This window comes from Nyctereutes procyonoides, unplaced genomic scaffold, assembly GCF_905146905.1.
Source record: "Nyctereutes procyonoides isolate TBG_1078 unplaced genomic scaffold, NYPRO_anot_genome, whole genome shotgun sequence".
Taxonomy (NCBI): Eukaryota; Metazoa; Chordata; class Mammalia; order Carnivora; family Canidae; genus Nyctereutes; species Nyctereutes procyonoides.
This window is the reverse complement of record NW_026575122.1, coordinates 23,775,942-23,796,680: the sequence shown is the minus strand read 5'-3', so window position 1 is coordinate 23,796,680 and position 20,739 is coordinate 23,775,942. Positions and strand designations below refer to the sequence as shown.

The 20,739-nt window shown below is 38.9% G+C and overlaps 1 protein-coding gene and 1 long non-coding RNA gene across 2 annotated transcripts in view; one reads left to right on the top strand and one right to left on the bottom strand.

Annotated features, from left to right (window-relative positions):
* UTP20 (UTP20 small subunit processome component) overlaps window positions 1-20,539 on the top strand; it is a 96,841-nt gene extending 76,302 nt beyond the window's left edge. The window contains exons 46-62 of the mRNA XM_055336275.1: window positions 1,148-1,314; window positions 1,897-2,038; window positions 2,919-3,035; window positions 4,394-4,564; window positions 4,820-4,951; window positions 5,422-5,532; window positions 7,366-7,445; window positions 7,889-7,958; window positions 8,087-8,269; window positions 9,192-9,323; window positions 9,818-9,950; window positions 11,368-11,555; window positions 12,301-12,372; window positions 14,479-14,745; window positions 14,930-15,056; window positions 16,382-16,527; window positions 16,806-20,539. Of these exons, the coding sequence (XP_055192250.1) occupies window positions 1,148-1,314; window positions 1,897-2,038; window positions 2,919-3,035; window positions 4,394-4,564; window positions 4,820-4,951; window positions 5,422-5,532; window positions 7,366-7,445; window positions 7,889-7,958; window positions 8,087-8,269; window positions 9,192-9,323; window positions 9,818-9,950; window positions 11,368-11,555; window positions 12,301-12,372; window positions 14,479-14,745; window positions 14,930-15,056; window positions 16,382-16,527; window positions 16,806-16,961 (2,394 nt within the window). The 3' untranslated portion in view covers window positions 16,962-20,539. The remainder of the gene's footprint in view (window positions 1-1,147; window positions 1,315-1,896; window positions 2,039-2,918; window positions 3,036-4,393; window positions 4,565-4,819; window positions 4,952-5,421; window positions 5,533-7,365; window positions 7,446-7,888; window positions 7,959-8,086; window positions 8,270-9,191; window positions 9,324-9,817; window positions 9,951-11,367; window positions 11,556-12,300; window positions 12,373-14,478; window positions 14,746-14,929; window positions 15,057-16,381; window positions 16,528-16,805) is intronic.
* LOC129516817 (uncharacterized) lies at window positions 1,181-7,359 on the bottom strand. Its single transcript, XR_008665874.1, has 3 exons — window positions 5,683-7,359; window positions 4,611-4,700; window positions 1,181-1,294 (listed from the first exon to the last, which is right to left on the bottom strand). It is a non-coding gene; the product is annotated as an uncharacterized LOC129516817 (long non-coding RNA).
* Window positions 20,540-20,739: the final 200 nt, after the last annotated feature.

Genomic DNA, 20,739 nt, shown 5'->3' with positions numbered 1-20,739 from the left:
ATCCAGGTGAATTTTATAGCTGGGTCAAGTCAGCAGCTAGAACACAGCTTTTGGTGGAGTCAGATTGCTACTCCCAGGTTACTGTCAATGCCAGATCTTCTCCCTCTTGACATTGGTTGAACATGTATTATGTTCTGAGCACTGTGTTTCATTATCACTTCTAATCCACACAACCACTCTGTGATAAGTAGTATATCCATCTAACTAACAGATAAGAAAATACAGGTTCAGAAAGATAGAAGATTCGTGGATAAGTAGGAAGGTAAGGATTTAGTCGTAGATCTTTCTGTTCCAAAGCTCTGCACTGTTTTCATTCTGCCTCCTATTGGGTGGGGACTATAGTTTACTTACCTTCATAATGTTCTCTGCCTAATGCAGGGGTGGTCATTCAATAAATGTTATTAATTCCTTTTATTACAATTTTATGTACTAAAACTAGCACTATTTAATGACATAAATTAGCCATAATTCCAAATGTTTTGGTGTGAGATTAACTCCATAATTGTTCCTAGAATGCATTAATCTTACTAAACCTAAGAATGTTAGCTATGTTTTGAGGATGAAAAAGAGTCAACAGAGCATATGAATCTTCTGTGTATATTATCAAATCCCTCCAAGGTAATGAAAGTAAGTAATACTGTGTCCTTTGGGAAGCAAATAAAGTGCTGAGGTTTCTTTTGGGGTTGATGGTCCTAGATTCCCATTGAGTTCCTCTGATTTGGCCCAATTACTAATATCCAACCCTGAGGCATGGCCATTTCAGCACTTTATTAGCATGGTTTCAGAGGAGTAGTGACTGAATCCTGTCGTCATATATGTGTGTGTGTTTGCCTGTGATGCATGAGGAGAGTGACATCTTCCAAGTGTCACATCAGATCTCCAGCCCTAGGTCCTCCGGTGTCTCCAGCAGAGAGCACAGGAGGGAGTGCAAGACATCCCCAGGCTGTAGACAGTGGTTGTCTCTGGGATTGATGTTACATGTAGATTAATACTTTGTATGCTCTGTTCGAAATTTTTTATTAAGAATGTTTCTTTTTTAATTAGGAAAAAATATTAAAAAGCAAATGTCTGTTTTAAAAACTACCATTACAACAAATGAAAATGCAGTTCTGTATCACCTCAGCCTGATTTTTATGTTTGCCTTTAGGTCTTACAAAATACCACAAGTTTAAAACTGGCCCGGAAGGTTCATGAAACCTTGCGCCGAATCATCGCAGGATTAATTGTGAATCAAGAAATGACAGCAGAATCCATCCTGTTGCTCAGTTATGGTTTGGTCAGTGAAAATCTCCCCCTGTTAACAGAGAAAGAAAAGTAAGTTTGAAAGAAAAAAAAGTTATCCTTAAGTACTTGCTTCTGATAAGCCATTCAGTTCTTATTTACTCGTAAGTGGATGAATTTAGTATTCACCTTAGTTGCATATCTGAGTTATAAGATGGTGCTGCTTTGTGGTGTTTGGGCTAAAGTCCTTCTAAGTGATAAATTTCATCTTGAGACTTTTTTGTTTTATTTATTGAATCAAAGTTAGGATAGATTTTAAATATACACCTTTTGCTCTGATTAAACAGATATTTAGACCTTCAAAAGTTTTTAAAATACCCTCCTTTGGATTTTGCTTCTGGGTTGGCTTATGTTTTCAAAAACCAAAGGAAGTATCTCCTAACTGTTCATCTTAATTTAAATGCATGCTCATCAGTATGATCTTTTTCTGGAGTTGTTCTACGCCCTTGATGAACAACCTGATAATCTCTGTGTTTCATGGTTAAAGGAGAGAAAAAGCCCACAGTGCACAGCACGTTACTTAGTGCTGGGCTACAGTCAGCAGACAGGGCAGTGGGGACTTGTTGGAACGCAGCTACAGGATTCCTCTCCCTATCTTTCCTTTGTGGTTGACAGAAACCCAGCAGCCCCTACAGCGGACCCACGCCTTCCACCCCAGAGCTGTCTTCTGCTGCCCCCAACTCCAGCTCGAGGTGGGCAGAAAGCTGTTGTGAGCAGGAAAACCAACATGCACATATTTATTGAGTCTGGGCTTCGGGTAAGAATTAACCCTAAGGTGCAATTTGCTGCCCACGGGGGAGTGCCTTTTAATCCTCTGCTAAATTTCCAGTCCCGTTCATTTCCATTCTAATTGCCTTACTATAAATAAATCATAGGATTTTTTTTTTAAAAAAAGGTGCGTCGATCCATTTACCATTTCTTCTTTCTAATACTTCCTTTGATGCTCCACCTGTCTCAGAATTAATGATTCTGACCTAACATTTATGGGTTCACTATTGTTTTGCTCATGGACTTCTCTAAATTTATTTTAATTTTTTTTTTTTTTAAAAGATGTGAGCTTCTAAAAACACAAATTTGATTATTTCTTTCCTTTAAAACCCTTCACTGGCTCCCATTTTTCCTGAGAACCCAGACCTTCATCTGGTCTGTAAGGGCGTAGCCTCCTGTCATACCACTGCAACACCCATCCCTGCCACACTGGCTTCCTTTCAGTTCTGTGGTCCCCATCTCCTCCCACTCTGAGACCTTACCACCTGCTCCTCCCTCCACCTGGATTCCACAGGTCCCCAAGCTCACTGCCTTTACAGCTAACAATTGGCTAGTCTGTCTTCCTGGCTGAGTTCCATCAGCAGGGGCCCTGCTCATCTTGATCACTGCTGTGTCCTATATTTCGGAGCCAGTGCCTAAGTAAATGCTGAGGAATCACTTGGTAAATGAACTTGGCATCTCAGCTCCACTGTGAGCTCCCTCTTTCTTCATTTACTGACAGTCTCCCAGGTCCTTTCCCAATACCTTCAAAATTTTTGTCACTTCATACAGAAGCATCTTAACATGTTACGTGGGTCTCTTCAAATCATTTCACTTGTACCCAACTCCATTTGGTCTCCTGGCATAAAATATTGTTTTGAATCTTTTAGCTTCTGCATCTGAGTCTGAAGACTTCCAAGATCAAGTCTTCAAGTGAACCTGTTCTGGAAATGTTGGATCCTTTTGTCTCTCTCCTCATAGACTGCCTTGTCTCCGTGGATGTGAAGGTGAGCTTCTGTTCTTTGACAAGAGCTATGTTGTGCAAAATCTCCAGAACTTCTAGGCTTGTGCTTCACAAGATGATTCAGTTTTTAGAGATTATAAACTGCTTCTGTTCCCTGCATTACATTGCTTCCCATTGTAATAATCCAATATATTTGGATAGTCTTTAACAGTTTTACCAGCCCTGGAATGTACATTGGTTACTCCATTTAATCCTCACGGTAGTGTTATGAAGGTGAGTAGTGGGGTCCCCCTGTCAGCACTAATCCTTTTTATCATCCTTGATGCTGCTACCCGCCCCAACTGTGAACCTTGTAACGACCCACGAGGCACATATTATGAAGGCTTCTGTTTTTTCAACGTGAAAACTAGGCTTTAGGCTAAGTGACTTGGCCCAGATGACAGATCTGGTACATGAGCCTCAGCCTGTCAGACTCCAGAGCCTGCACAACTCCCATTTCCTGATTGCCTGTCTTACAGTGAAGATGCCAGGAGGTTAAGTAACATCTCTGTAGTCAAATAGGGAAGAAACTGCAGAGCTGGGATATGAGCCCTGGCCTTTGTGGCTCCTAAAGCCTTTCCTCTGTGTTTTCATCTGATTCAGCCCAAGACCGTTACAGCCACCAGAGCAGCATGAGTCTGTTAGGTAGAGCTAAACTAGGTGAACTAGCTGATCTCAGCAATCTCTAAGGTCCCAGCATATGTATTTCATATTTTTTGCACAGCACTTAGCTATTTGGAATTCCGCAGTGTATTATTCCTCTGCTTGATTTCAGAGCCAGCTCTCTGCTCCTTAAATAGTGGAATGGTATGGGGCACCTGTCTTCCATTGGTAGAGCATGCAACTCTTGATCTCCAGGTCTTGGTTTCAAGTTCCACATTGGGTGTGGAGCCTACTTAATAAAATTTTAAAAATTAAAAAAAAATAGGGAGATGAGATTCTATCTTTATATTTTTAATACTTAGAATGTCTTACATGCATATGTTTAGAGTGGTTACAGTGCCATTCTAGAAAAAGAAAAGTCCTTTATAATGTATTTTCCACACACAAAACAAAGTTGATAAAATTGGCCAACCCAGCCAGTCATTTACTCCTACAGGTTAAGAATACAGTGACCACTTTTTCTTATTTGCTTGCAATATATCTTTCCTTGCTATGGAGAAGCAGTAAGTTCTATCACAGAGACTAGAAAACCTCCCTATCCTCTTACACTTTTGGTACAGTTCTTCCAGCCTGGGTTGGGCAAAGTATTTTACTCTTTCAACTTGATCACTTTTAGAGTCTACACAGCCTTGGGTTCGGGTGTTGGGTTATTGGGTTTGGTCACTACATAAGTTGATTGGTTTTATTTTTGTTTTTCAGGTGATCACAGGTGCTTTACAATGCCTGATCTGGGTCATGAGGTTCCCTCTGCCTTCCATAGAAACAAAAGCAGAACAGCTGACCAAACACCTTTTCCTGTTGCTGAAGGACTATGCAAAACTGGGAGCTGCCAGGGGCCAGAACTTCCACCTGGTAGTAAATTGTTTCAAGGTGAGGCATTTTCAATTGTGCATAAAATAGCCAGGACGAGAATTACCATCAGAGTCATAGTTGTCCCCATTGTCCTTTGTGGTCTTAAGTCAAAATTTTTTCCAGATTAATTTGCTAAGGGCAGAAGGTTGTTATCCTGTGTAAAAAACAAACAAAACAAAACAAAACACTGATGTTGTATTAAGTCCATACCATTTCAATGGATCTTCATTTGTAGGATGTCCTGGCTATTAACCTCACTATTATAATTTGCAGTGTGTGACCATACTTGTCAAGAAAGTGAAATCTTACCAGATAACCGAAAAGCAGCTTCAAGTTCTACTAGCATATGCTGAGGAAGACATTTATGATTCTTCAAGGCAGGCCACTGCATTTGGTCTTCTGAAGGTATGGTGTCAGCAGAATGTTTATGAGTCTCAGGGTAGATACTTAGAATAATGTGGGACACAGTGTTTTGACTAGCTTTAGATTCCCAAACTTAACTTATAAACATTGTTATGATTTTGGTGGATTTTAATTATAAGCTAGTATATCTGATTATTAAACTGAACATGAACTCTCTATTAACACTTTCAGAGACTTATACAAAAATATAGGAAAATAAATAGAGGTTAAAAAATATTTCATGTTTGTAGTTATTGTATTGGACATTGAAGTTTTTTTTCCCTTTTTTATTGTAAAATATATATAAAACCTAAAATTCAATGATCTTAAATATTTTTAAGGATATGTTATTTTTCTTTCGGAGATTACTTTCATTATTTTTGAAGCTGCCTATGACTGCCTTAACATCAGGCTGGCTTACACCCATCTGCAGTAGAACAGGAAATGAGATGTCTTTTCCTTTTGTATTTTAGGCCATTTTATCCAGAAAGTTATTGGTCCCGGAAATCGATGATGTCATTCGGAAAGTATCCAAGTTGGCAATTTCTGCACAAAGTGAACCTGTCAGAGTCCAGTGCAGACAGGTTAGTGGAGAGACCTTATTCCCATAGGAAGGGCTGGGACCTGTCTTCTCTGGTTTTTAGAAAGAGACATATCAACACTGCCTGAATTCTGCAGATGATTTTATGTCACACTGTTGCTTTATTCTGAGACTCAGGAACCCATTTACTTACCCAGTGTAAGCAGCAACTCTGCTTTGTCCTCAGGGCATTTTCAGTTAACAAAGAGCATTTTGAGTATAGCCCATCACACATGAGATGTCTTAAATGGGTGAAGACATTTGTTTCCCCTTTGCAGCACAGTAGCCTGCACCAAAGGTTTTCCATCTGTGGGTCCAGTAACCAACTAATTGTGCATATAACTGTGTGCCAGGTGCTGCTGGAAAAGCAGTCAAAAAGATTTCTATAGTCTCTATCAGTGAAATTTTTACAAGAGACAAGCACAAAGCAAAAAGTCCACAGTTAAAATTACAGACATCCTAAGTGCCCGGAGGCGGAAAGCGCTGTCATATTTCATCTTTTACAAGACACACCATTATTTAGATAGAGAAAGAAAAAAAATCTATGACATAGTGGTAAGATGCCATCAGTTTAAGACATTTTCTAATTTCACATATATTAAAATGTGAAAAACCGTACTCAGAATTGAGAAAATATGGGAGCACATATGATGGTTGAGGACCACCTTAGTGTTAGAATTGGGGAGGGCTTTCCTGAGGACTGGCCTGTAAGGAAGATTAAGGCTTAGCTCTCTAGGGGAAGGGAGTAGCCAATGCCTGAGAAGGATAAAACTTGAGATCAATCAGGGTCTCACTTATTGGAGGAGCTAAATGAAGGTGGAGAAGGGAGCCCTTATGGTCTTGTTAAAGATTTTGGGGCTTTATTCTGATAGCAATCCCTAAAATCAAGGGAGGAGAGTGACATGAGCAGATGTGTATTTTTACATTTGTTCACCTATGATTATATGAGTGCACATCACACCCAGGAGGTGGAAAGGTCTGAATGGGAAATGTGAACTTGGGATTGAAGGAAGGTGTGGGCTCCCAAGGAAGCCACGTTGGAAAGGGAGGAGCATGTCTCTAGAGAAAGTCTCCTTGAGTATTGTTAGGAAGAGTGAGGGCCAGCTAGCACTTATTAAGCACTAGCTGTGTGTCCAGCACTTTATATACATGACTTCTGTTTGTAGTTACCTTCCGAAGAAATGGTATCCCAATTTTATGGCTGGGAAGAAACAGGCCTTAAAGTTTCATGATGTGCCTCAGTTCTTGCAGTTTATTAATAGACGAGGCTGACTAGTATGATGGCTTGAAAGCAGAGACTTTGGACTAGGCATGGAATTCTGGCATTGTCACCTGAGCGAGTTACTTACCTCTCTGCGCCAGCATCGTTCTCTTGGTCTGTAAAATGGGGTTAATATCCCCTGTCTTCCAGTGGAGTGATGACCATTAACTGAGAAACACTTAGCACAGTGCTTGGCATATAGAAGATATTTAATTAATGAAATAGTTACTATTCTCAGTATTAACTTTACCCCCATTGTCATTCAAGGGGAAATGCAGGGTTAAACTGTAGTCCACACTGAGTCCACCACACGATACCCTATGGGAGAGAGGTGTTTCCTACATGTGAGCTAAGCTTTGGAGCCCAAAACAACCATGCCAGTGGTAGGCCAGCATTTAGTCTTAAGCAGGCATGCGGGGCAGGACCTGAGTAAGTGAGGTCAGAGGAGAAAGGAGAAGTGCACAGTTGACTCAGAAGGCAAGCTTCTAGGGAAGTGTGTCTCAAAGCAGGTTAGGAAGCAGGAATCCTGGGGACAGACAGGAGCCAAGTAATCATCTGTGTGACTTCTGTTTCTAGGTTTTTCTGAAATACATTCTTGACTATCCCCTGGGTGACAAATTGAGACCAAACTTGGAATTCATGCTTGCTCAACTGAAGTAAGTTTAAGCCATAAACTACACCCAGGCAAAGGGTTAGTAACCTCTCTCATTTTAATGTGGCAGCCATTTGAAAGTGACAAATCAATCCTAAACATAATGGCACCGTCTCTAAGGGTATTACCATGTGCGTCATTGACTTGATTGTCCAATGATATGCATGACTTCATATGACAATTCTGTAGGTTGCTTTTCAAATTCAGTCTGAGCACTGATTTTCATTAGAGTCTACTTAAAGAGAATGGTAAAAAAAAAAAATCTAACATTTACATTCAAAGCTTCGTAGTAGCATGATATATATAAAAGCATTAAAATTGGGAAAATGGGAGTTTTTTCCACTTTTTATGAAATAGATGGATGCCCTGAAACAATGTTTAAAAGTTTTTCAAGAATTACTGGTAAATTTAAGATACTAACAAGTCTGTCTCATGTTCTTGCCCTAGTTATGAACATGAGACCGGGAGAGAGTCTACTTTGGAAATGATCTCCTACCTCTTTGACACATTCCCTCAGGTACCTTGAATCACAAACGGTAGCTGTGTTCCCCATGAGCCCTGGGTGTCTGCAGCCCTCCCATTTGGGCATCTCTGAGAATTCCAGTCTGAGTGTGCTCGTAACTGCCTGCTTTTGCTTTCTTTTAGGGGCTGCTCCATGAGAACTGTGGAATGTTCTTTATTCCTCTTTGTCTAATGGTGGTGAACGATGACTCTGCCATGTGCAAAAAGATGGCATCCATGACAATCAAATCTTTACTCAGGAAAATCAACCTTGAGAAAAAAGACTGGCTCTTTGATATGGTTATCACCTGGTTTGGAGCAAAAAAGGTAAAGGTTGCTTTTAGTCATATTTCAATGAAAAGTCTTAGCTTTTGGTGTTCACTTTAAGAATACATATTATACATTGTTGAATTTTTCCCAAACAATTTTATTTTTAGTTGATTATGTTAATATATTCTTGCTGGATCGGGGGAATAGGTGAAATAGGTGGAGAGTAAAGAGTACACTTAGATGAGCACTGAGTAATATATAGAATTGATGAATCAACTCTGTATTGTACACTTAAAACTAAAAACACTGTGTGTTAAAACTGTACTGGAATTAAAATAAAAAACTTAATTAAAAAAAATATATATATATTCTTATAGTAAAATTCCAGGACATATAAGCTATAGAGAGTAACAAAAATCTCATGATACAGTCCATGATCGTCAGCCAATTACACGGCTACATGAGTGGATCATGAATATCTTTGTTTTCAGTTTTGCTTATTCAGGTAATGAAGTATCATTCTATTAATGAATAATATAAAGTATATTTTTTTTATATATATATATTATATATTTATATATATAATATTTATATATATTATATATAAGTAATAAATTTAGAATGGGAGTGGGGGTACTGTATGAAATTTATTTCCATTTTTTTAATTAAAATTTTATTATTGAGGTATAATTGACATACAATGTTATATTAGTTCAGGTATCATGATTCAACAATTCTGTACATTACTTGGTACTCAGAATGATTTTTTGGGGGAGGGAATGTATTAATTATGGATAATGGTGAGTTCCATTTTTTTAAATTATAATCTTGGGTATGAGTATTTCTCCATATTTTTCATGTTAGCCACCAGTGACCCATAATATTGAGGACAGAGTCATGCCCACCTTCATTTTGTACTTTCTGTAAATGGCCTCTCAAGTTGTATTAACATTGTCTTCTGGTGGTTTATTTTTGGTAGAGCTTAAATAGACAGCTGGCTGCCCTCATCTGTGGCTTGTTTGTGGAAAGTGAAGGAGTCTCTTTTGAGAGAAGACTTGGAACTGTTCTTCCCATGATTGAAAAGGAAATTGATCCTGAAAACTTTAAAGATGTAAGTAATTTGCCAGAGAATAAAACTTTTGCTTATTTTTATAGTTTAACCTAAGGTGACTTAGCTAATAAATATTTGTGTTCAAAAAATATTTACTAACGAAGGCAAGAATTTATAGTATAGTTGGGTCTTCATTTTAAATGAGGTTTAAAGTAAGTTATCTTCCGTAGTACATGAAGATCGAAATTTCTGCAGCAGGGTGATTTCACAGCCTACCATCACCCACTCTGAACATTTAGTAGCATCTGGAGACATTTTTGTTTGTCACAAATGGAGGGTAGAAGGTGCCGTTAGCATCTAGTGGGCAGAGGTCAGGATGCTGCAGATCATCCCACAGTGCACAGGGCAGGTCCCCACAGCACAACAAAGAATTATCTGACCCAAAATGTCCACTGATGTTGAGACACCTTGGTATCAATTTACATGCTGGAGTAAAAACAGCCATCATAGACTTTGAAATTGTCTTGATTGATTTCTATCCATCCTGTTTTTAGATCATGGAGGAGACTGAAGAAAAAGCTGCAGATCGCCTTCTGTTTAGTTTTCTTACATTGATTAGTAAACTCATCAAGGAATGTAATATTATTCAGTTTACCAAGCCCTCTGAGACGTTGAATAAAATCTGGAGTAAGTGTTTCCTTTTTAACTTAAATATAAAAACAAACATACTAGTTGTGATAGAATTATTGAAAACAGTTTTGGTAAATTAGCATATGAATATTTAGAAAGTATATAATGTCAAGGGAAAAGTCCATAAGAGAAAGATTTAAAAGACTCTTTCAAATTAATTACAGTGAAAATGTTTCTTGACTTCACAAGTAATACATTTCATTTATAAAAGAAGGAATATTAATTATGGGAAAGTAAAAGAGGAAAAAAGTTTCTCAGAGTCCTCCTTGCTACTTGGTAATAATTTGGTATTTATTTCCATCCAGTCTGTCTTTTGTTAAATAGACATAGGGTTCTGTAAACAGGCTACATAATTCCACATAAACTCTCATATATTGTTTGTACCTAAATAAGAATATCATTGTAGCGTAACACACTTAGTAGGTAGTTTTCTTAAAATGACTATAAATAGCCTCCCATGCAAATGTGCCGTGATTAGTAAACCGTTTAACCTCTATGTGACATTTAAATTATTAATATCACTCTTTAAATGAAAAATAAGATCCTAATATTTTTAACTTAACATATTCAATTTTGATTAGTCAGTAGGAAATAGACTTTGGAATGAATGCTTTAAGTACCCAGCTGTTTTAAGAGAACTCAGGGTTCAATGAGAAGTCCTACAGTTACTAAGTTACTATAATAAGCCTACTGTGGTATGACTCCACCAGAGCCATGGCCACATTATTACAAAATACACAAAGAACAAAAGTAAAACCCTGTTAATGAAATAAAGCAGCATAGACTAAAACTCAGATATGCCATAGTTCATCCAGAATTTTAATCATGTTCCCTAAAACCCACAAGGTTTTCAAAGTGTCCACGTAACACAGGAGTACAAGCTTGGGGCCAGCCAGGTCAAGCTGGGGCCCAGGCCTGGTTCTGCCTGTTAAAGCACGGCACCTCATCTAGCCCGTTGTCTAAGATTCCTTACCTGAGAAATGGACTGGATAAGTCTAATGTTACAGAACTGGTGTGGGGTCTAAATAAAATAATGTGTGTAGCACACTTAGCCCCGTGCTTGGCACAGAGAAAGCCTCAAGAAATGATGACATCCCCCCCGATTTCAGTAATTACTAGAAACAAGCGTGTGCCTTCATACATATTTATATTAATTTAGAACTCACAAATGTCACAGCCACCTTATCTCCCTTGGGCCTGAAACTAATTCTGATGGAACTGGTGTTTTTAGGCTTACTCATACTTCTTCTGTCACTCACCACGTTAGGAGCTGGTTTTCTGGTTGTTTCCGGTTTCTTACCACCTCACCTCTCCCTAGCTCCAAGCAGATAATAGATAATGCCTACGCTAATCATATTTACCACCAAAGAGTCAGGAGAGCTAAGATACTGAAGGTGCATCTTGGTTCCCTTAGGTTATGTGCACTGTCACCTGAGACATCCACACAGCTGGGTGTGGCTCACTGCGGCCCAGATTTTTGGATTACTCTTCGCCTCTTGCCAACCAGAGGAACTTATTAGAAAACAGAAGACCAAAAAAACTAAAAAGAAACTCTCAGTACCCGTAGCAGTAAGATTTCTAACAAATGACCTTGAACAAAAGGTAATGTTTCCCTAAAACTTTTCCCTTTCTTTGAGGTCGGTGTGGGATGTTCATTCTGCTTCTTGTAACCGTTTTGGGGTTGGCCCTCGGCAGAAACTCTTACATCTGACTTGTTGCACATGGATCCTATAAGAGTAGTGGGTACTAGAGAAGGGTGGGCCTCAAGGCCAAGGCTTTCCAAAGAGAATTTGTAAACTGTCAGTCTTATTTAGAACATTCATCTTCTATGATTTTTTTTTTTTTTACTGCTTCAGATTATCAGTATTAAAAAAAATACATATTTTTAAATGAAATTGATACTGTCTGTCCTGCCTCATAAATGAGATCATGTTTGTGGAAATGTTAGAGACCATGTTATATCCATCTTGGATTTCCTGGGGCCTAAAACAATGCGTGACTCATAGTGGGAACTCCATAAACACTGAATGAGAAGATGGAAGGGAAGGAAAGAAGGAAAAAAATATATTAGGATGTTGTCAAGTTTTCTACTGATAACCTGAGGGATTATTTGTATTGCCCCAGAGCTTGAAAGTATTCCCCCTTTTGGGGGTGGGTGGGGCTAATGTACTTGGGGCAGGTAGAATGAAACAGTGACAGTTTCTTTCTGGTCATGGACCTCCCCTCTCCAGACCTATACAAGTCAAAATCTAGCACCTAGTTTACTATAATGGTTAGTGACTTGGAGTTTTAAGAACAATGAGAAATGCCTGCATTGTGTCTGTCAATGTCTACTTTGTTTTCACAGATGAAAAGTATCTCCCTAGCCTCTTGCCATCAGTTGCATTCCAAATTCTTAGATCAGTCTCTAGGAGAGCAGGTGAGTAGTATCCTCCTGGTTGAATAGAAAGGATCTAGTCGGGATCCCTGGGTGGCGCAGCGGTTTGGCGCCTGCCTTTGGCCCAGGGCGCGATCCTGGAGACCCGGGATCGAATCCCACGTCGGCTCCCGGTGCATGGAGCCTGCTTCACCCTCTGCCTATGTCTCTGCCTCTCTCTCTCTCACTGTGTGCCTATCATAAATTAAAAAAAAAAAAAAAAAAAAAAGACATGTTCACTTGTGACATAAATCTCATCAGCACTTGGGTCCCTGTTGAGGTTACTCTTGGCTCCATTTAAAATTCCCAGTGAGAGGCTGTTAATCTTCTCATGTTCAGTTTTAACATCTATCCCACATTGTGACCAAAGCTTTGAAGGGCATTAGTTGCTTGACCGATTGATCGTGATCCTATATTAAACTCTATTACTACATTTCCTTCTCTTACCCCTGGAGCTTGAAAAGAAGGTAATAAAGGTCATGTTACAGGGTGGTCTGAGAATCGTCTGTGGTGAACAGAAGGCAGATAAATCACTAAAAAGTTCCATGTATTTTATATTATAAAATGTAACTATAAGTAAAATGTAAATAGAAGCATTTATAAATGTTCAGTAAATGTAAATTACCTTTGAATAGGGTCTACTGTTCCCTTTATTTTTTTCCTCCTTTGATAAAGCTGTTGGTAGAGATGACAAAGATGCAGTGCCTAGTTATGAGCAATGCACTTGATTGTGACTCTTGTCATTATGGACAAGATGGAAACGGGAACTAAGTGGATGCTGTATCCAAAGAGTGATCGCAAGTAGCATGCCATTAACCCTAATACTGCCATCACTTTTTACATGAAAATACAGCCTGCTTCATTATATGACAGGATCAGAGAAAGAACGGAAAGCTGTTCAGTGGATAGCGAAGTGAGACCAAAGAAACCCTGCCTGAGTAGTAGCAGGTGAGGTCTCACACAGTATCAGTCTTGATAGAGGTTGACAGATACAACCATAGAAATTCAGGACAGGAAGGGATTTACTAGTACTGACCTAGGAAGAAAGAAATTATAGAATGTGGTTCACTCCAGTCTTAGGGTGAAGTGGCTGCCATAGGGGACAAGGCCTCCAAAACTGGGACTGTCTTCAGGAAGGCCAAGGTCCCAGGAGAAGGAAATTATAATCTTCACATGAATTCCTAATGGTCAGGCTAGCCTCAGACAGTGTGCAGGGTTCTGTGTCCTACATTTGGGAGAAACTCTGGGCACACAGCACCTCTAACAGAGCATCCACGATAGTAAAGGAACTCAAAACCAACGTGGCTTCCTCCTTCTCATAATTAGTGTGAAATACCTATGTCCAAGATTTCATGGATGTCAGAGTTAGGGATCCAGTATTGGGGCCTGTTATTATAAGTCTAAAATTGGTCCCTGGGCTGTTTAACTGGATCAGATGGAATTTGAGAAGATCTGTTTTTAAGAATTTAGGATTAAATTCTAAAGACCCTTCAATCCTGGCTGACCACTTGTCTTTGGGTGAGTCATTTAATAACTCTGAATCTTGGTTTTCTCTCCTGATAATAGTACTTAATAATGATATTTTAGAATTAAATTAGAATGTTGTGTATACAGTCATTGCTCAATAAATGAAAAGATTTAATAGAGGAGGGATGAAAAGTTCTCTTAAAAATTGTAACGTATAGGGGGATGTCTGGGTGGCCTAGTGGTCGAGTGCCTTCAGCCCAGGGCCTGATCCTGGAGACCCAGGATCAAGTCCCATGTCGGGCTCCCTGCAGGGAGCCTGCTTCTCCCTCTCCCTGTGTCTCTGCGGGTCTCTCATGCATAAATAAAATTTTAAAAAATGTAATGGATAGTCTGGAATAAAATCATGTACTTATTGGTACATTGAAGGTAGATCTAGACCCAGTAGATGAGTTACATGGAAATGGGTTTGGATACAGTATGAGGTAGAACTGAAGATGATCAAAATATAGGACAATCATCAGTTTAATAGTGCAATGCCCAGTTATGGGGTTTTTTCTCTAATTGTAGAACCTATTTTTTCCTAAGCCGTATTTATTTCAAAATCAAAGTCCCAATTCCTCCTTTCTCTCCCCTTTTCTAAAGGTTGTTAAGAATTTGTTATTTGTAGCCAAAGTCTTATATTTACTGGAACCTGAATCTGAGGATCAGCAAGGTGAGAGGGAGGAACAAGCAGCTTTAGGAGATGGTATGGCCAGAGGGTCCTGTGCCGAGGAGACGCTGGACCCTTACAAAGAGACCGAGGCGGCAAAGGATGAGCACGGCAGGCCGGCCACGCTGCTGTGGTTGGTGCAGAGGTTGTCCCGGATCGCGAAGCTGGAGGCTGCCTATTCACCTAGAAACCCTTTAAAGGTACAGTGAGTGCCTCATGACTCCAGGCACTGGTTTCTTTATAAAAGCATTCTAGGCGTGTAAGAGCAATCCTCCTGAGTCTCTCAAAAGTTTTAACCCAAAAGGAGACCTTGTTTTCTAAATTGTTTGTATGGCCGCAGTAAGAGAAGAGCCTCAAAGGACCATGAATGATCTGTACTTTCAGAGAACGTGCATCTTTAAGTTTCTTGGCGCTCTAGCCATGGATCTTGGCGCAGACAAGGTGAAGCCGTACCTCCCCGTGATCCTAGCTCCTCTGTTCCGAGAGCTGAACAGCACCTATTCGGACCAGGGTAACTACAGCCTGTCTTTGAAGACATGCACCTTAGGAACCCTCACTTTTCTCCTCCATGCTTTCTTTTTCCTTTCTGTCCACCCTCCCTGCCAGAGTTCATTTTAAGAAAACTTGCTAGAGATCAAAACAATCAATAACAAATGAGGCATATTTTTTGTTTGACTGCCTTCTGTGTGCTTCCTCATGTTTAAGAGTGATTGTTTCTCTCCTAAAAGATGCTTTACTCCTAAGCAAAGAAAACTGTACCTGGAGGTAGTTCTGAACCTTGTGGTCTGTGGACAATAATGAACAATATGTCAGAATATTCTCTGTGAATTATAAGGCAAAAGTGTGAGATATTTTCTTTTTTTTTTCTTTTTTTTTGGGGGGGGTGGGGGAGAGGACTGCTACAATTTTTTTTTTTAATTTGATTTGCCAACATAAAAAAAGTGTAAAGTATTTTTAAAATCTTTTTACTTTTCCTGTTTTTTTCATTTTTCTTGCCTGGGTGTTTGATGTCTTTCCTTCTCTGATCCTAAATGGTCTCTTTTGATAATAGGAAAAGAGAGAATTGGGGATTGGAAAGAGAGGGGGTAAAGTAGATATTAAGTTTTAAAATAAAATGAACTGAATGTCAAAGCAGCAGCTATTTTAGTCTTACAACCCTGAGAAAGCAGTGGTCCATTCCGGGTCGGCTTTGGTTCTCATCACCTAGCATTTATTGAGCACCTGTATTTGCCAGGAACTGGTGGTTCCAATGGTACAAAGGACCTAGTCGCCATTTTCAAGAAATTTGTGATCTAGAACAGCTCCTGAAATTGAGTACAAAAATCAGTGGGTTATTTGCATTTGGGAGACAGAAGGCAGGGAAGAGTGGGAAAACAAAGATTTTTGTCTCTGAGAAGTCTTTGCTCCCCACCGCCCCCTCAAGAAAAAAAGGTTATGGACACAGCTAAACATCTGTGACCCGTGAATTAGAGACGGCCTAGAGTCACACTTACCTTTTCCCTGTCTGCAGAGTTGAGCAGGTTAATAAAGAAACCCAAAATGTTTCTGTCTGGTTCTCAAATTAGCATCTTCTGAGCCAGGATTTCTCTGGAAAACAGGCTTCACAGACTGTGGTCTCCTGGCACATCCAGAGGGGTGCTGGCTGGGAGGGTCATGCCCAACACTCTGTTCTCCCATCTCAGAAACGTAGAGCTTGCTTTGAGGTCAGTGTTTAATGCTCAAGTAATAAAAGTGATAATGCTGCAGGAATTTAAATTTTGCATGTTGTTGATTTTAGCAATGTTTAAATGTGCCCTTTCCTCGTGATTATCTCTGATTATTACTCTCTGTGATTAGATCCTTTGCTGAAGAATCTATCCCAGGAAATCATAGAGTTACTCAAAAAGCTGGTTGGGCTTGAGAACTTCTCCTTAGCCTTTGCCTCTGTACAGAAACAGGCTAATGAGAAAAGGGCACTCCGGAAAAAGAGGAAGGCTTTAGAGGTACGTTTCCCATTTGAAAATGTGGTGTGTTCATTAGACTTAAGTATTTTGAACCAGTATTTTGAATCATGTGTGCATGCATGTGTGATGTGTGTCACGCTTACCCAGGGAAGAAGGAGGGATTGGCTATGTTTGAGATGGGACCTTACAGCTAGGGCTCCACATTCTCCTTAATGGGATTGTGTGCATGTGATATTTAAATGGCCCATTTCTGCATTTGATTTTTATTGGTTTAACATTTACTTTAAAAGTAATATAAAATTTCTATTTTTTTCAAGTTTGTAACAAATCCTGATATTGCTGCAAAGAAAAAGCTCAAGAAACACAAAAATAAAAGTGAAGCCAAGAAGAGAAAAATAGAGTTCTTGCGTCCAAGCTGTAAGACCAAGAGACAAAAGAGCTACAGCCTGAAAGATTTAGCAATTGTGGAATGATGTGCCCCCTCTACTGATAAAGTATCTCAATTTACCCCAAAGCATGAATTTCTCAGGATATCTGCTGGTCTGAAATCATAGCAGGTTTTATTATTTAAGTTAAACTGGCATATATTGTATATTATACAGTTTAATAGAATCATGCTCAGATTTTTTAAATTAAAACATTTTCATAATTCTACTGTATCTTCACTGTCTAAAAAACATGTGACAGTAGTGATAATTTTTTTAAGGCATTAAAATAGCAAGACAGAATGTAGAAGTTAGAAATAAGTGATTTATAATACTTTTATGGAGAAAACTAGAAAACTTTATTGAAAGGCATTAAAAGAAATCTGCACAAATGGAAAAATAACCATGTTATTTGGACAGGAAGATCTAGTATTGTAAGAAGTTGGATCCCACTTGTTAAAGACCTATCTGTGTAGAATCCCAAGAGCTCTTCTTCATATAATCCTAACAGGCTGATCCTAAAATTTATATGGAAGATTAACTGAAAACCAGTCATGATGCTCTTAAAAAGGGAGTTTTGAAAAGGGTGAGGAGTTTTCCCTGTCAGATACCAGAAGTAAGTCACAAAAAGTGCTATATCTATAGTGAACATGGGTTAAGTTCTACATGAAAGTTAAGAATTTGTGCACATACAGCTGGGGTATGGTGTACAGCATTACAGATAATCAACCTAACAGTGCCCAGGCTATAAGATAACTATGAATCAACAGACAGTCCAGTAGAAAAAGTGTCAAAAGAGAGAAATAGGCATTGCACAGAAGAAAAATAAATGGCCCTTAAACATTAATACTTACCCTTATATGGCGATACCAGTTCTTAAATATTAAAATGTACTTAATATACTAGGTGGTAAGCACTCACTGCCTTGAGACACGCAAGTGCCACCCTGGCTATGTGAGTCCCTAGATTCCCTACCTCCCCACAACAAAATCACAGGATCAACACCTGGACTAGTGGGGGTCCTCCTACATCAGCTACGTCTGGCTGTTAAATATTCTGAATCACTCCTATATTCAACCTCAGTAATTATGAAAATGAAAATTAACATCAGAATGAAATTCCACTTTGAACCCTTTAGAGGCTGGTAAGGTTGATAAGGCTAGATGCTCGCTAGCTTGGTAAACAAAGGGAACTCCTATAAACAACTTTGAAAGACAGTTTGGCGTGATCTCCTTCATACATATGGTATCTTTGTCTCCATCTACACCTGATGTGGAAGCAATATTCTTTAGTGCTCAATATATTTTGAAGGGGGAGCGGGGAGAAGAATCCATACTATGTGCCGGGCACTTTGCTGACATTTTATTTAGTCCTCATAGTATTCCTGAGAGCTGCCTAAAATTGGTTCTTATTTTACAGATAAAGAAACTAAAACTCCAGTTAAATAATTTACCTAAGGGTAACGGGTTGCATGTGGCATAATCAGGATTCACAGCAAGGACTGAAAGCCCATGCTTTTTATCAGTTCTAGTTATGGAGTCAGAATATAGCATATGGCATAGAAATCAAATGTTCAAACATTCTTGAACTTTAGTATCTGTGTTTTGATGTAGTTGGTCTCAGACAAGAGTTCTCACACTTCCAAGGGGTTTGTAATGTGCCTAAAGTAGAAGTGTGACACGCATCACAGAAGGCTGATTTCAATTAATTCTAAGTGATTTAAAGTGCATGTACTGCCTTTATGAAAATTTTTAAATAAAAAAATCAGAAATTAACACTAAGGCAAAAATCAGAAAGAACAAATATCTCAGGGATATTGAGCACAATTTAGTAAATATTTATTGAGTGCCTACTGTATGCCAAGTGCACCACACTAGATGCAAGGAATACTAACAGTAAATAAGGTATGGTCCCTACCCTCATGGTACTTACATTTTCACAACTTAAAGTGTATCTCAAGTATTCTAATAACAAATTTCCACCATTCTCTTTTTAATGTGAACACATGACACAGCACATTTACCAACCAGAGTTATAAAACAGAGTATTAGAGCTAAAAGAAAACTTTGATAGGATTTGTTCAATTCTCTTGTTTTATGGGGGGAAAAAAATAAACTGAAGGAATGGCCACTTGTGCCTAGAACTCATGTGTTCAGATTTTAAGTTTGGAGCTTTTCCCATTTTCACGGTTCTCCAAAACAATATTCAGTACATTTTTATAAGTATCATTCAAATACCTGTAACTTACCTATATAGTTGTTTCCTACTAGACAAAGACTTCATAATTTATGTATATTAAAATAAGTGAATGCTCTATTTACCCCATTCTAGTCTTTGTGGTAAAACAGAGACCATGCTCATTCAAGTGCTAGTGTATGCTATGACTTCATGCGTGCTCAGTATTGAAGATGGCAAGAGTTTTATGTCCTGAGTAGCATATGCCTGCCAGGGCTTCTCTTCCTGCAGGCTTCACAGTGTTCCTAAAGTGCTGCAGTGGGGCCAGGGGGACACTTAGCTACTGAAGTACAAATCCAGCCACTGACGACAAGGGGACCAAAGCCTAGGTCAAAGAGGTACTATTTTCCTAGCTGGCAAACACAACCCACTATCTCAACCACACTCTTACTATAAGATGCCATAAGATGCCAGGCACCACACTGGATTCTAAGGATAGTAATATGAAACAATCTGTCCTTCAGGAGTGATTTGGAAACTGAAACAATAATTACATGCTAAGTAATATTATAGGTACAGCACTGAGAACACTTGGGCCTAGAAGAAGGTCTCCAAACAAGACTTAAGAGACCAAACTAAGAATGGGTGCTGGGTATGGGCAAAAAGAGTAAAGTCCCACAGGTGAAAAGACAAAGCCACATTCATTTGATCTGATTGACCAAAGGTATGAAGGAAGAAGCTAGAGGTCAACGTCTGCAAAGACAGTGGCAGGACGGGAAGTGGACCACAGTGTTCCCAGGAACACCAGTGAGGGCATCACATTTTTTAACTGCTGGTTATCCAACTTCAAGATTTCCCCCCAGTGTAAGTAAATACAAGGGACCATATTCTGTCCCCACTGCAGCCAATTCTGTGGTAGACTGGAGAGTTTGAAAAGTTCCTTTGAACATAATTGTTTTTTACCCTATCAGTACGTCTGCTTTTTAAAACCAGGATTGTTCCATTTCTCCACGTATGACCAGTATTGTTTTGACTTTTCACCAAATTGGTAAATCCAATTACAGTTAATAAAAAAAATGAAAAGACAGTAATGATATCTTTTACAATGCTTCTTAAAATAGATCTTTAAAATTTCCTTTAATATGTTGTGGATTCCATCAAATATAACCATTTAGGATTGTTTTTACTACCTCTACTGGTATAGCATATTTATAGAAATTATTTTGAATGTACTGTATCTACTTCAATTAGCATAATTTTACTTAAGCACTTAAGGTTGTCTGTGTTGCCAGTGTTGACATATTCAGGAATTTATGGTATAGTTTATGGGATCAGCTTCTGACCCTGAAATCTCACTTTGAGCCTGTTCCCACCTGGCAGGTGATCCTGAGCAAACCAACTTATCAGAACCTTGGGTCCATGTCCATAAAATAAAGACATTACAAACTGTCGTACCTACATCACTGGGTTCCTGTATATATGTAAAATTTTTTCAACAACTATAAAGTACTAAAGTGACAATTACAGGTATCAGTGATGTTAACCACCAAAATAATTTTTCAGCTTCATGCCTATTCCCAAAAGCTTAAAACAAACAACAAAACAGCTTAAATAAAATGGTCATTTAGCAAATGAAGACTATATTACCCAC